This window comes from Pyxicephalus adspersus, chromosome 4, assembly GCF_032062135.1.
Source record: "Pyxicephalus adspersus chromosome 4, UCB_Pads_2.0, whole genome shotgun sequence".
NCBI lineage: Eukaryota > Metazoa > Chordata > Amphibia > Anura > Pyxicephalidae > Pyxicephalus > Pyxicephalus adspersus.
The window spans coordinates 89,802,013-89,818,479 of record NC_092861.1 but is presented as its reverse complement, the minus strand read 5'-3'; the positions used below and the strand labels follow the sequence as shown (position 1 = coordinate 89,818,479).

Below are 16,467 nucleotides of genomic sequence, written 5' to 3'. Positions count from 1 at the left end.
GAAACACAAATGTTGAAACTGAAAAGGGGAAAAGTAATTCAATAAAAACAATTGGTGTGGTCCTGCATTACATAGATATGTTTGCTTGTATTGTAAAGTAGCATTGTAGAAATTTCAGATGTTGCCTGATTGAAATTGAACTGAAATCATTTTGTGGCAATAGGTAAAACCCTAGAGCTGCCATAGATCACAGGTTAGTTGATATAAACACAAACCAAATAAAGTACATCCATAGCAAAAACTTTTTTAAAAGGTATTTAGAAGGTGGCTACAACCCCTATCAGCTTGTCATAGTTTTCTGTTGTACTTTTGAGGATTTTCCCTCACTTGCTGCCTGATAAAACATTGTTACTAAAACTGAATAAAAGAAAACAGTGATTCTCATCTTTTGTCATTCTTTTTAAAAAACTAAGCACAGTTTTTGTAGTACATACCCTTTACATATTCACATATGTTCCAGGATCTCATTGGCAATTTGAGATGACCTGACTAGCATACTACTGGAAGATCCTAAAGGGTATTTGTGGTCATGTTCATTTTTATTTGTACAGTAATTAAATATATTTAAAACTACCAAGATTGCTTCTTCCAGAAACAAGCGAGTCTCATGTCCAGAACTGGTGCTTCCCCCTGCCTATCTTCCTGAAGTGGTTTTAGTTCTGTAATGTATTTTATGTGGAACATCTGTTGGGTAACAGCAACATCTGGCACTGTATGAGGACCCTGGAATTAGTTTTGTGCTGTTTGTTATGTGGAACAGCAGTTGGGTAATGGCAGCTTTAAGCACTGGATGGGGTTCCTGGAATTAGTTTCTCACTGTGTGTTATAAAAAGCAGTTTTTGGCAGCTTCAAGGACTGATAAGATAAATATCTTGGTATACTTTTTACAACTCAACAAACTTTTTTCATTTTAGATAGACTGGGAAAATATTAGAACCCTTGTCAGGTTTAAGGTTCATTAGAGAGATATCTCCTAGCTTGATAGGGGAAGTGGGGGAAAATGTGCAACAGGTGAACATTGTAAGGGGGGAAATATGTAACAGGTAAAAGGAGAACAATAAAACATTGACAGAGGTATTAGCATTTCCTCACATTTAACATAATGATTAGGTTCGGGGTAAAATGTCCTGGCAAAAAAAAATAATCTCTCCAATGGAGCCACCAACTGCAGCAAAACCTCATTAGAGTTCTAATCCTTCCTCACTGTATCCAAAAAAAGGTTTTGGGTAAAGATAGACAATAACAAATTCAAGCAGATTATTATTTTTTTTGTTATGTAATGCTTTATACAGTTAAACCTGGATTAAATTCATCATCAACAAAGTGCTCTGTTAATCTCTTTATGACCACCTAAGTTAGATAACATGAGCTTTTGATATCCTTTGTAATGTGTGAAATCTAGGCTGTTTATCAAGTATTAGGTGTCTAGCTGGGAAAATCACATCACGTCTATAAACCACAAAACATGTACATCTTTGCAGTAAAGTGCAAATGGGATTTTGGGACAGATGACTATATTACCTTCAATGAGATGTTACATCAAAACATACTGCAAATGCTATGTACCGTATTTTTCGGTGTATAAGGCGACTGGGCGTATAAGAAGACCCCCCACTCTAACCAATCATTTGGGGGTCGTGTTATATGCCCAGTATTGTACTGTTCCTTCTGCCTGTCAGATCTCACTATTGTGTGAGAACTGAGAGGCAGAAAGAACTGTACACTAGTTCTAAGTAATGAATGGGCACGTTCCTTTAATGAATGGGCATGTTTCAGTGAAGAGCCAATCCAGGCTCTCCACTGGAGAGCCAATCCAGGCTCACGTCCTGCTTTTCAGCTTACACGAGTCCTGCTGTGAAGCAACGCGAGCCTGCCCAGGAGGACTCATGTAAGCTGAAAAGCAGGAAGACAGAAGGAGGCACAGGAGGACTCGCAGGGACGCCAGACCAGAGAGGGGACTCGCGGGGACACCGGGCGCTGCAGGTAAGTACTGGTACCTGGCGTACAAGACGACCCCTGACTTTGTCATAGATTTTTCGGGGTTAAAAAGTCGTCTTGTACGCCGGAAAATACGGTACATACATATTACGTATATCTTTATAAGCAGAGCACTTCACTTATATAGGACTTTTTATGGTTTCCCGAGGTTTAAATTAGGATATACAGGCTCACAGGAACAGGAATAGGTAGGAAATCCTCCAATATTGTAAGACATTGATAAAAAAAACCATATCCATCTAAAGATATGTAGATTGCCATTGTTGACATCCTACTGCAAATAATAGTTGCTTCATTGTTTCAGTCACTTACCCATAATAATAATATAGTAAAGGTGAAAGGCAAAATCCACATCCCTAATTTGCATGGTTGTTTTTGGTCAAAAACTTACAAATTGTTAAATCAGTAGCCTAATTAAAAGAAATGTCAACAATAGCAGTCTGATCCCCAACCTTAGCCTGGGCCTTAATTCTATCTCTAACCTAACCTTAACCCCTAATCTGTGACTGCCAAAAGCACACATTCTTTTTCACTTAAACCAATCACAGAAAAGATATAGGCCTACAAAAATCACACTGCATAATATGTTGGCGCTATATAAATCCTGTTTAATATTAATAAAATTAGGACTTTGTTAAGTGCAATGTAACTTACCATTTGTCAGGCGGTCAAACAGGAAAATGTCGAAATTCCACATTCCCACTTTAGATAGCATATGCTATGAAATAAGACGAAGTAGAAATTTATGCATCTTTTATGCAAGTAAGTCAATAATACAAAATATCGTAAATGCTGCATGTATTGTTGGATATTAGGAAACATGAGTTGTGCTTTATTCTAGGGAACTAGAATCACATAGCCATATAACCTATTTTGATATATGAACTGTTCACTTAGAAAGCCATGCCTGCTGTAATAGTACTGAAACATTTACAACGTTTAGATTACTCCCATCTGTTGGAAGGGTCAATGGCATATAAATGCTATTCAGACAATTGGTTTTGCTTAACCTCCTGTGGTTGAATGTGAATCTGACAAGCTCCTCGCAAATCCTGACAAGACTTTACAGACCTCATTTGACATAAATGATGTGGAAAAACTGAAGCTGTAGATGGTATCTTTGCTATGCCCAAATTTACAACCCTATTAAATGTTTTTATCTCTGAGGTTTCATATTCCCTATTTTCACTTATTCACAAGACTTTTATTAGGCTTATGCGAGAATTCCTTTCTGCTTCTATGAAGAACCTCAAGATCTATAAATAAACCCTTAACCTAGGAGACACAAAAACTGAAAAGTATACAAATATATTATTGCAATAATGTATGGGCAAGTGAATCATCTGATATATCCAGAGAGAGGGTGTCACAAACCTGATATATGCACGTTTGCAAATGCACATGCATAGATAATGATAGGCAGGGTTCAATGGTATTATAATTATATGAACGGTTCCTTTATGGTAATACACACATAATGCTTTCCCATAATTCTCATGTTTTCAAAGAAAGGTCAGAGGTGAACATTTGCTTTAACATAAGTCTTGCCCAGTTATGTTTTGGCTTAACCAAAAATTGATTATTGTTACTGTGTGCATAGAAGTAGTTTGTTTAAACTTACCCGTGCCTGACCAAGATAGTCTTCATCCAATAAGTGCAGAGAGGCTTGTGGCACAATTCCTCGTAGAAGCCTTGATGCATGAAAATACCTCTGAAAGCTCAAAAGTCGCTTTACTTTTTTCTTAGTGCCAATTTCTCCTGCATGTGCAGTATCTGCAAATATGACACAATAAACAAAAAATGTATTTGATGGAATATCAATCATACCCCAAATTTTAATTATCAGTGTCTTGTCTCAAGTACAACTGCAGGCTACAGTCGAAACAAGTACAAGTATGAGAGTGGTAAGTCTGTTCTAAATTAAGGAGCAGTGCAGCATAGTTGCTGAACCATTGCAAGAAGCTTTGTTAGCTTAACTTCTCACTGCCAGGCTCAACGGGGAGTTGTGATACTATGGAAAGATACTAAAAGGAACTGTAATACTAATATTTATTGTTAATACAAATAACCACAATCACATCTGCACCCACTGGGGTTGATTTGCTAATAGAATATATTATGTTCCCTAAGCAAAGTGAATTATGTGCCCTCAAGGGATAAATTACATAGTGAATGCAGTAAAAAATGGACTATGTGCACATCAATTTTTCCTTGCAGAGTGATGATTCACTTTGTTTAGTAAATAGTATATACTTCTTTAGTAAATCACCCATCTGTATTTTAAAAGAAATTTACATGTAAAATTTCATACTGAACCTACTTTTCATATCTTTCAATCAAAGAGGGTAAAGTTGTCAATGCATATAGTGCAAGTGATATCAGTAGTACATACACAGTAAAACGGTTTAATTAAAATCTTCTACTCTTACTAATGAATAAAATTGCAGTTTATTGTGATGTGCTTATGAGCCATAAACCATTTCTATTGCCTGTAGATAATATGTGTGCAATAATTGAGTAAAAATGGCACATCATTTCCTTACGCAATTGATGGTACTCATTCATGGGCTCTGACTAATACTTTGTACAATGACAACACAACACTTTTTTTTCATTTGCATCACCACTCATTTGGTGTGGTATTTTAAGCAAGAAAAGTAGATTACAAAAACATCACTTTAATTTATTAAGGGTCTAGAACATATAATTACGTAAAAGCAGATTACTGTGCAATTGCAAGCTTGAAGATCACGCTCAGATTCAATTAAGCTTTTAGACAGAGTGTTAGTTACTGGCACGACATAAAAGCAGCTCCATTCAGGATTTTTCAGCAAAGACATCTTCCTTGTTTTGGAGAAAGTTTAAGTGGAATGGAAACTATGGCTGTGCGGTAATCTACTTTGAATGGGTACCTAAGGTCAAGCCATTGTTCACAAGGTTGCTAAAACCAAAAACAAAATGTAATATATCGCAACTTTCCAAACGGTTGAATGCTTTGGTTCTAATAAATGAGATTGGACACTTTTGAAGTGTTTCTAAACCTCAAAACATTTACTTTTTTTGATATATAAACTTACCAGTTCTTAGATGAGGTGACTGCTAGTGATGAGGCAAATTGAGAAATGTATTTTTGTCACAATTTTTGTGAAATTTACTGTTGCATGAAAGTTTTGCAACAAACAATTTCTCAATTTCATTGAAGTATGCAGCACAAAAGTAAGTGGGGCATAAAGAGTCCCTGTAGCACATAGTAACTAAAACACAATGGGTCATTGGAGTGCAGGACCACTAAAGCAACTATGTGAAAATTGCTAGATAACATTTCTGTGCTTTACTTGATTACATTTAGAGAAGGAATAGCTTTCAAACTGAATTGTTCTCTTATTTGGAACTACAATTGTATTTTCCTTCTTCATCTGAATTACACAGGGGATTGTATCTTTAAAAAATCTAGGAAAAATGGAAAATGATATTGTTTTACTTTAAATTATTTACAGGAACCTACCAGGACACTATAATTCAAACATTTTCCCTACTTGCTGAAAAAGCTCCAAAAAAAAAAAATAATGCCACCATACATAGTAGGATCAGTAATCTGCAATATATTACATTTTTGTGTTTGGGTATTTATATGCTTTAAATAGGAAACATATGAAGGCTGCCATTACTGTATTTTGCCTCTGGCTGTTATGAGGTCCCTATTACCTTGAAGCACTGAACCAAGACAAAATTTGTAGATAAAGACTTCATTTTCAGTTAAAGATCATGAAAAGCAATTGTTTCTTACAGTCATTTTACTGTAGGAAAGGCCAGTACACAACATTCTTTAGTTTCCATATTAAAAAAGACAGGAAACATTTTTAATTTGGCACACGTAATGTTCTGAAATATCTTTATATCCTGAACTGGCACATACTATCAGAAAGGTGAAATCAGGTAAAAGTGATTTCTCTGCAAGTTCAGATGTGGGCAGGCTATGTATTCATGTCTATTTAGAGAATGATGTCTACCAGCAACTCACTGAAGAGAAGCAGCGCAGCAGCAGAGAGTTGAAACACATTTTGCATTCCAGCACCTGGTACTGAAGTAAATACTGTGCTGTCAGAGGAATAATCTCCGCCCGACAATACAAGTAAAGTCACATTACGCATGACATTAATGTGGGGTTTATTGTTGCAGCTGCTAACACCAACAATGTGGGGTAATATAGTGGCCACCAGAGCAAATTGTAGAGGTTGCTTTTGCTGTCACTTTCACCAATAGTGGGGCCTAGTTAACTTCCACTTTCTCTTATTTTTGCAGCAGGACCAAAAACTTTTGGGTGCATAACAGCCCCCTTATTTTGAATTGGCACCCTAACTTGACGCAATGCACCTCATTGGAAAAAAACATGCCATTACTGTGCAACATCTGGAAATGTAAAATTCCCCACTTGAGGCCATTTTGACCACTGCTGCATGGAAAGGACTCCCAAATTGAATGTCAACATTAGTACAAGAGTAGCCTGGAAGGAAGGCAGAGGCTTAGCACAGTGGTCACCAAACTTTTGTCATTCAGAATATAAGAATTTATTAGAATATTATTTTTGTTTTATACATACATACGGACGACTCCAAGATACGAACAGGCTTCCCTGCTCGCAGAACGGAGGCTTGGAGAAAGGAGAGGGGCAGTTTGCATGACTTGCAAAAAAAATTTTTTGCTTACACAGCTAAGGTTCTCTGGGTGATCTTGGGGGGTGGGTGGGTGTTGATGGGTTCTTTTGTAACCTTTTGTAATTCTTTAATGACCAAGATAAATTCTGCCGTTGTTGCTTTTTGCATATGAAAGCACAGCTTGCTCTAGAAGTTAATGAATATTTAAGTTTTTTTGCTTTGTTTGTGATTAGCTCCCAGTGAGGATTTTATACAGTAGCTAACACCTCACTGCCTAAAAATATGTTGAGACAAACATCTGTCATAACTGCATTTATTAAAATAATGGACCTATTCCGACTTACATCCAAATTCAACTTAAGAACAAACCTACAGTCCCTATCTCGTAGGTAACCTGTGGACTACCTGTATTTCATAAAACATTAAAATTGCAAATAATGTCCAAAATTTTCTGTGGACCACAAAATTTTTCTTGCAGACCACCAGTTGTCCACGAACCACTGGCTTAGTATGTACATAGTAGCAGGCTCTGTATATATATTTTCATTTTCCTTTTATCCATATTACTACAGTGATCTTTTTAGGTGAAACAGCTCCTAAATATTTGTTTCAACTGTGTATTAAACTCTTCTGATAAGATATCCAATAAGAAGTGATATTAAAAAAAAAAAAATAGCAATTTATATAAGGTGGAATGTAATTATCAGCACTTTGATTTTAAATGACACAATATATACTGTCCACACTGTTACAACTTTTTTGGGGTTGCAATCTTTACAATATAAGCCCATAAGCTCATATATACCTTGTCTATCATAAAAAAGAGACCTCTAATAATGTTCCTTTGCACACTATTGTGTCTGCTGTAGTCATTACGTTGGTTTCCTCTCCCCTAGTGATCAGGCTGTAACATTGTGGCTGAGGATGCATCAGAGGGGTGATCAAGGTACATGGGCTATTTGTGAACATAGCCAAGACCTGCACAGGCACCATAATGTAAATATTCTATTATCTTTTTAGGCTGTACAACCTAATCTTCCATTATAGCAAAATCAGTAATGCACAATGATATCTAATTTCCTTTTTAGTGGTGCAAGTGTGTAAAGGTGGGCTGACAACAAAAAGTGCCCTGGATCTTGACGTGGAAACCTTGACAAGCGTGACTCATCAGTGAGCAAAAAATAACATTTAAATTAAAACTTTTTAGAACCTTTATTTACTTAAGCCGTGTGGTGAATTTTGAGAGAGACGGTGAATATTTTATGCCATCAGTCAATGATGGAAGCTAATTATTACAAGGCTATGATTTTAGCCAGACTATCCCTATCCAATGGTTTTACTAAAGACACAGTAACCTGACTAGTGAGGAACAAAATTATATTTTAATCACAAAGATATATACTTTCTAAATGCACTGCACTCCTGTGATACTAATAATTTACAACTAAACTAAATTATAGGTATTCACATTTAAAAATTTTAAAATATCCACTTCAGCACATTTTGTACATTTGCTACTTTTCAGTGGTACAAACATTTCCAATATTTTGTCTGGACTGAATTGTTTTGCAGTACCTGACGTCTACTCCTTTCCTGATGTCTTGTGTCTCTTCCTCGTGCTAGATGTTTACCGTCTGGAAAAACAGAGATTCCACTATTTGACTTGCAAGCCTCAGCCTCAGTGAAAACGTATTCTTGTGAGGAATATCTAGCCATAAAAATATCATTGTACCAAAATTGGCAAAGACTTCAAAGGCTCCAAAACACTGGAGCAGGACTTACGTCACTTTTGTTTATACTGCAGCACGCTCTGTTCACTGCCACAGCCAAAGCACAAAATATTCCTAACTAAAGTCAAACAAAAGACAAATGACTAAAGAAAAATGACAGTGAAATAAATAAAGAACTGAATCTGGATAAAAGCTTTGTCATACTTGTATCATGTGTATAATTAAAAGAGTGTTAAACAGCCTAAAGCTGATCTTTAAGAAAACACCACTATCCAACCACCCCCAACTCAATGCTGTCATTTTTACTCACCTAATGCTGCGCTTATGTGACACTGCTGTACTGAGTTTTACAAGAGATCAAGTGAGCTTCTTTGGATGTCCATGCCACTTCCCGTGTGACATGGACACTTCCTAATGGTTGTTCATTGGCAATGAGCCCTCAGGATCTAGAAAAGACCCTACAGACAATGATGTCTGCATAAGGGGGGCATCAGGAAACAGACACATGTGGAGCACTGGATTAGCGGTCTACCACACCCAGACAACAGATTTAGTATAGTTTGCTCAACAAGTTAAAAAAATTATAAACTAAGGCCGTTTATTATGTGCCTATCGATACCTCTAATTTTATTCAACACACTAATAAGTGAACTTGTAATGTTATCGAGACATAAAAAAAATTACGATAGAATAAAGAACGGAATAGGGAACCCAATAATTGCTTTTTCTGTTAGGGAGATTTCCTTTTACGTTCTGTCCAAAAGACACAATAGCGAGAGTAGATAATGCTAACCTTCTATTCCAATTGTGGATCTCTTTCTGTATACCTAAAAGTTGTCAGAAAGACAAATAGAGATTGTATTTTGTGACTCAAGGACACACAAAAAAAAAAAACCTGAAAGATGTTCTATTTCTTTCCTATCACAATAAAAACCACAATAATACATAGAGTACTTTTGGCACCTAAAATAACAATGGCTGTATTTGTTACTGTTGGACAATAAACTGTGGACTCTTGCATATATATATCTGTTTGTTGAAGTCTAGTCTGGCACCCCAAGTTAGGGTGCCCATTATGTGGGACACCTCACCAATGCCATTGTACTGTAATGATTATAAATGCTACTGTTGGGATTTCTGTTTACAGTGCAGGACCTGAAACTCTAAAACGTGTTTCTGGGTAAACATATTCTCTTATAATAGGGAGAGTGATAGTAATCTGAATTTGACCTCTTCGAAATAAAAGCCATTCTGAAGGGCCAGTCTCCTGCAATTAAAGGGCTACTATACTGAACACGTTTCCTGCCTTACCTTGGTTCCAACATTGTAGCCTTAAATAGACAAATCAGAATCCAGAAATGTGTTTCCTTCCTCTGATGTAGAGCAAGGAAAGCACAAATCAAGAGGCACAGGCATCCAGCACTCCCAAATTGTCAAATGCTAAAGGAACTGAAGCTGCAGTGCTAATGGTTGGAACTTAGGTAACACAGTCCACTCGACAGGTGAGTATCAGAGTTTATATATTGCTAGAGACTGGTGCTTGGTATTCTTTTTCACTATGACAAGGTTGATGTGAATAGATTATAGAAATTATAGAAAAAATAACTGGTGGAATTCATCTTTAAAAAAAAAAAACTCAGTTTTGCAAAAAAAAAAAAAAAAATCTGGAGAACATGTTTAATGCACAGATTTCTCTGCTGGAGAGAAGGGGTAATAAAATGTGTCTTATCAAGGGACCTGTTCCTGAGAATACCGGATTTCTCCCAGGTGGTAGCAAATGCCAGCATATTCCCTCTAAAGAAAAATGTGTGTTATCAAGTACAAATAGGTGGGAGAGCTCAAAGTTCCCACCAAGTTAGATTCAATGAAAATGAGATTCTCATGGTATGTGGTAACCACTCTGACCCTTTGCATAACCTCAGACTGAAACTGGATATTACTAGATGCAGCAAGCTGAGTTCTGACTGTGCTGGGCTAATATTTTATAGATGAATATACATCAACTGAAACTGCATGCCTGCTTGCTCTAATAAAGCTTTTTGTCATCCCTGTGTGTTGAAGTATTGCAACAAGTGTGTAAATTCAAAACAACTGTTCCTGTTATCTGTAAATTTTTTTGGATCTCAGGAACAATCCTAAAAGCTATTTATTCATTATTCACACAATAGTTTATTTAGATGATGACATCAGCTGACCAAAAAATAAGGAATATGAATATGTATGCATCATACAGATGCTGTATACACATAGACACTTCATTAGTTAAAAGGGTTGAGGTAACTTAACTTGACTTAAGGAATAATCACTTTAATATTGACTGTACAAAATTAATGTTTACTTAGTATAGTGAATAAATTAAATACAGTGAACCTGTTTTTAGTTCAATAATCTAGTCACCATTAGGTAAAAATATTACACATACTTTGATATGTTAACAACATTTGTTCCTTTATTAAATCAACCCTAATAAGAATGTTGTGGGCCTTCATGGTGGATTTTAGTAGAGACATAATAGCGTATTGTTTTGATGCCTAATTCTAGATTAAATTAAAATTAATATATTTGAAATATTTGAAAAATATCAAATAAACATTTAATACATGAAAATTTCATGGTGATTCAGGTGACCCAGAGCACTATGGGCTACCTAAAGAAAAGCTGGCCACAATAACAGATCACACTGAGCTATAACATTACCTAATTGCCATACCAATCATTATTTACAAACATACTTAAAAAGTAGTAGAAATGAATGTTCACATAACAGTAAATAATGATAATCATGAATATACCTTGCCACTTCGTGAAATAGGACAATGATCTGTAAAACTATTTTACAAAGCATATGGCTTTGATCACATACATCAGTTTTAAAATATATGATGGATCTATTCACCTGAACCTGGGAGATGTAGTATGTTATTCTGTTCCTATGTGTCATAAAAAAACATACAACATTCTGAAACATCATGTATGGTCACCCTTTAGTTATGAGTGAACTTAACACAAAGCTTGGTGACTATCAGTAAAAATAACATTTATTTACAGCTGTACTTTCTCATTAGAAGACACTGCAAATATAAATTAATTGAGAAGTCGGCAATGTCAGGGGAAATGTCTCTGGGCAGCTGTGATTTACATGCTGGTCTTGTTTAGAGTTTTTATTGATCCCCTGGCTATTGTAGCAGCCTTGATTTCCCCTGGCACAGTATATAATTCAGATCTGTAGCTTTACAGGAAAAGTTTCGTATTCACAACATGTCCACAAGGCAGCTCCCTGCTTCCTCATAGACATGATTTCTGACAGTTGTGGATTTGTATTGCATGGTCTCCAATCACCATATTTGTCTTGGAGACTTCCTGACAGATTTACTGATTAGACTCAGTTCATTTACATTTTATTTCAGTTCTCAGTACACAGCCAAAAGATAACTGTAGCTGCCTCTAATATAGCTCTAACTATACAGTCTGCTGTGACAGGATGAACCCCTAAGAGATTACAAGGCCAGGCTCCTTCTACAAGAAACATTGACAACTTTGAAAAAAGGCTCAGATGCCTTTGGATACTTATCACTTGTGTAAAATTGCTACAACTGTCAATCTCAATACCCTGGCTGGAATAATTCTGACTGAATTATCTCTAAGGATCCTATTATATACTCTATAATGCATTTTTTGTAGAAATGTAAAGTATCCTGTCAAATATCTTTAAAGGCGAGCTGCCATTGCCAACCTTCTGAAAAAACAGTAGCCTGGATGTAATACTAATGTTTTTGCTTCTCATCATAAATGCTTTTTAGCACAAATACAACCTGTCCAATAACTGAAACAGAAAGAGTAGTTTCTGTGCCAGTAATTTTTTAAATAACTCCACCATTCTGAAGGGAATGTACTTCACTGGTAGCCATCACAAACAAAGCAAAAAAAAAACTTTATTGAGCCTAGACATTCATTAACATCTGAATCAAGCTGTTCTTTGATATGCAAAAAGAAACAACTGCAGAGTTTGTCTTGGTCATTAAAGAGTTACAAGATGTAGCAGTAGAGCTCAGTCCTTGCTTATACTTGACTTGTTCTGCAAGTCATGTGAGCCGCCTCCCTCCGCCCCATCAAGCCTCTGTCCTCCACACAAGCGAGCAGGGAGCAGAGTCATCCGTATGTCAGATGTCCTTAACTCAGGGACTAGCTTTTCATTGTGCTAAAAGGTGTCCTTTTTCTATTTTTGAGATTTTTTGGAGGTAGACTGCAACATAATGTTTACATTCAGCTAATTTTGTGCAGCAGTTAGGTGACTACCATTAGATAGTGTTGGTAGGAGAATAGTGACAGGCTTTGCACTGGGTATAAGCCGAATAGAAATATGGGCATTCATATTGCTGACTTGCTTTTGAAGGTTCGTGCTAAAAGAATATCCAGTCTATGGCTTTACTCCCTAGTAAGTTACTTTCTTTTAACAACCATGTGCACATCGGGCTTGTTCTGGGTCACTGACTCTCTAATTTTTACAGGAACATAATGAATCAACAAAGCATACCATTTTTAAAAAAAATAATTTAAAAATTCTTAACTGGGGGACTAGTCAGAATAATGTAAAACAATCTCTACAAGACTAAAACTGAAATTAAAATCAAATTTGGTTCAAAATAAATATATTTTTTAAAAAATCAACGTTCAAGTTCACAAAAATCACTGTAGCTAGCCTGACATTTGTGATTTACTGAGTATATAGAAATAAATACTATACAATTCTCGTGGCTTTCTTTCCCCTCTTCTCCTAGTTTATGTAATAATGAGGCTTTTGGCAGTGTGGAAATATAGACATATTGGGTAATCCATTGGATGTCCGGTATTAAAAGGTTACAAAAAAGGTAAAACAAACCTTCTATGAACAGTACATGCTGAAACTGTAATTTGGAAATTACTATTTTTTTTAATTAAGTGAACAGTTACTCATAGTCTGTTCAGCAGATACAACAATTTTTGCAAAACCAAAGTTTTAAGTTAAACACATTTATCCTTCTCACCTATAAGGAGAATAATTGTACTGCAATCCTCAGTCAGGGACTTGGGATTCACATACCAAATTTCCTGAGGGAGGAAATAAGTGCTTAAGAGAACTGTACATAACAGGTGAAAAAAACTGAGAATGAAAACATTGCTTTGCCTGGAGTGACCCTAGCAAGGGAATGAAAGAGATGCAGAAGATGAATGATTGCAGCCTCTTGAAACTACCAGTGCACATGACTGATTTGCTTAAATAAAGAAACAAAAATGTTCTTAAAGACAGACAATGCAAAACAAATAGTTCTTTGGAACAACTGCATCTAGGACAGTAACTGTTATATAATATATCTATTCAAACAATGAGAATCATGCAATATAAATATCCTTAAATTCTGCTGAACCTATATGGCATTTAAAGACCATCTCTGCGCAAATAGTAAGGTGTTAAAGTCCAAGGCTTTGCACTTTCATGCCACATTTTTACCCTTAGGGGACCACAACAATAAGGTAGGGAAATACAATATATATATATATATATATATATATTGCATTTATAATAGGTCAATGGTAAAAAAAAGGAGTTTTTGCTGCAATCAATGCTTGCTTTCATTCTCTAGTCCTCCTAAGCAGCGTTTCTTTCCTGACAGCCAAGGCTGTCATGGATCCATGCTAAGCTTGTGATTGGACAGTAAAGGAGAAGCAGCATAGTGATGAGCTCATCTCTCTGTCACTTTGCTTTCTCTCTTACCATCATGTTCCTTATCAGAAAATACATTTATTTGCACTTTATGATGCTCATTCCTTTGCCACACTTGGCTCTGCTATTCCTAAAGTCCAGGAATATGTAAGATATTTACAGTGCTTCTATTAAAAATACATAAATGTATGGATGGGTTTTTAAATACAGAACTGCATTATTTGTGTCCTATATTTTCTTTGAGTTCAGCTATATTGCAGTAAACTCCTTAACTATAAATGACTGCTTGACAACACTTCAATATTGAAGGTTGCTTTTTATTTTTGTGCACACTTGGGTCTTGTGTTTTTACCTCGTCACAAGGAAGTGATTTTTACATTGAATATGAATTTAATGAGTCAGTGTGGGCTGACATTAATAAAGAAAAAATGGCCACTTAAATTTCCTCCACAGTTTACACACATGGCTTGGGCTTATAGTAACCAAATACGACAAACACATGCAGTAACATCTGACCCATCACGTCACCTTCAGCTCACAAGGAGATCCATGTTGACTAAGCCTCTTCAATTTAAATCCCAATTATTCTAAACTCGTGTCATCTAGTGTGTTGTATAGTGAGCATGCACAGCTTAAGCTACTCTAATGGAGGATTAAATATCAGTGATGTGCCTTTTTGCCTTTCTTTACAAAGGAGAGTTTTATAACATAGTTTCCTCTACTGTAAAAGCTTGTAACAAACTATACTAAGAGACTCCTACTTTTATAAACACAGTCTGGAGAAATTCATTTAGATAAAAACTTATTATGAAAGTTATTCATTACTGAAGTCTTAAAATGGTATAGTAATAACAATGTAAAAGAAAAGTCTATTTTAACATTTTTAAGTGCATCACTTTGTATAGACTGCAGGCCAAATCTGAGTATAAAGGTTTTAACTAATAGGAAAAACAAAATGAACTTTACATCTTTGGAGGTTTCAGTTTATACTGCACATTTTCTGCCCAAGTACTGTATAAATTAAAGAAAAATATAAACACGTATAGTAAATTTAAGACGATAGATTGGTAATCAGTAATGTCATGTAGTTACTTTTGGTAACTTCTATGCTACATTTACTACATTAACATCTGATGCAAAAAATATATGCTTTCTACATTGTCTCAGATTAAAATTGTGAATTGATATATTAATTGATAATTACTTATTATGTACCTGTGCTAAAGAATGAGTGTGTAATAATTTATGTGGCTTTTTCACTGTACAATTTATTAGACTGTAAACTCTTCTGGGCAGGGTCTTTTCCTACTGTGTCATTGTTTGTATCTGTCATTTGCTACCTCTATTTATTGTACAGTGCTCGGTAATATGTGGCGCTTTAAATAGTTTATTATTAACAATATTAATAATAATAGGGAATCTTTGAGGTCTATAAGTTTTCAATGGCAGTGATGGATTTTCCAATTTTTAGTGAATGTCATATTCAATGCCTATTAAAAAGTTTGAATAAAATAAAATACATTAAAAAAATCCATAAAAATATAAAAAATAAATATGCAAAAACATTTTAATCAGTTTTAATCATTTTAATCAGTTTTAATCAGAACAAGAAGAGACATATTTGGCTATAAATTGCTTAATATTCAAACACTATTGTCAGTTCAGCAGTGGTGAAAATAGATAGTGAACATTCGCATAATGTCCATGCTTTTTATTGTTTTTACATCTCTCTATCTCCATTTCATTGTATGAGATATATCCTGAATGCTATCTGTAAAACACCCTTCCTGTCACATAGGACATTAGGTCAACAGTGATTCTGGAATATATTTGTTTGGCAGTGCCAAGGAAAGGCGATTAAACTATGGTAACCTCAAATATGCAAAGACAGTTCTATTTTTGGGAACTATCCCTATAAATTATAAAAAAAAAATATTTTATTAAAAAAGTTAGGTCACTAAAGTCTGATTATCACAGCTTTTTGTGTTCAGGAGATAAACCATGGTGTGATACCAAAGATAGAACTGCTCTGAGTCTCTTCTATGTAGGGTTTGTTGTGGGGTCTGGAACCAGAGTTCAGCTACCTTGTGCCTCAAATATTGATTATTCCCATTACTTGTTCTATACAGTATTTTTATTACCTTTACTGAAGATTCTCCTTAAAGATCCTCATTAAACAAAGAGAAAGAATACCCATGAAGGGCTGCCACAAACTAATCTGCCTAGAGACTATGACCCAATGGGCAATGCAGAGGACAGTGGAAATGTCTCTGTTCTATAACCACCCGGCCGTTAAACCCGACTTTGGTTCGGGGGAAAAACACTTGCAAAAAGTGTTAAACCCGAACTTTTCTCAGGTGGTTAAACAAACGTTATATTGCAA

General features: G+C 35.5%; 1 protein-coding gene across 2 annotated transcripts in view; it reads right to left on the bottom strand.

Annotated features, from left to right (window-relative positions):
- The window catches only part of PDE7B (phosphodiesterase 7B), a 177,844-nt gene that overhangs the window by 16,312 nt on the left and 145,065 nt on the right, over positions 1-16,467 (bottom strand). For both annotated transcript variants that reach the window (XM_072408933.1, XM_072408932.1), the window contains 2 exons: positions 3,620-3,771; positions 2,653-2,716 (listed from right to left, as the gene is read on the bottom strand). In XM_072408933.1, the coding sequence (XP_072265034.1) occupies positions 2,653-2,716; positions 3,620-3,771 (216 nt within the window). The remainder of the gene's footprint in view (positions 1-2,652; positions 2,717-3,619; positions 3,772-16,467) is intronic.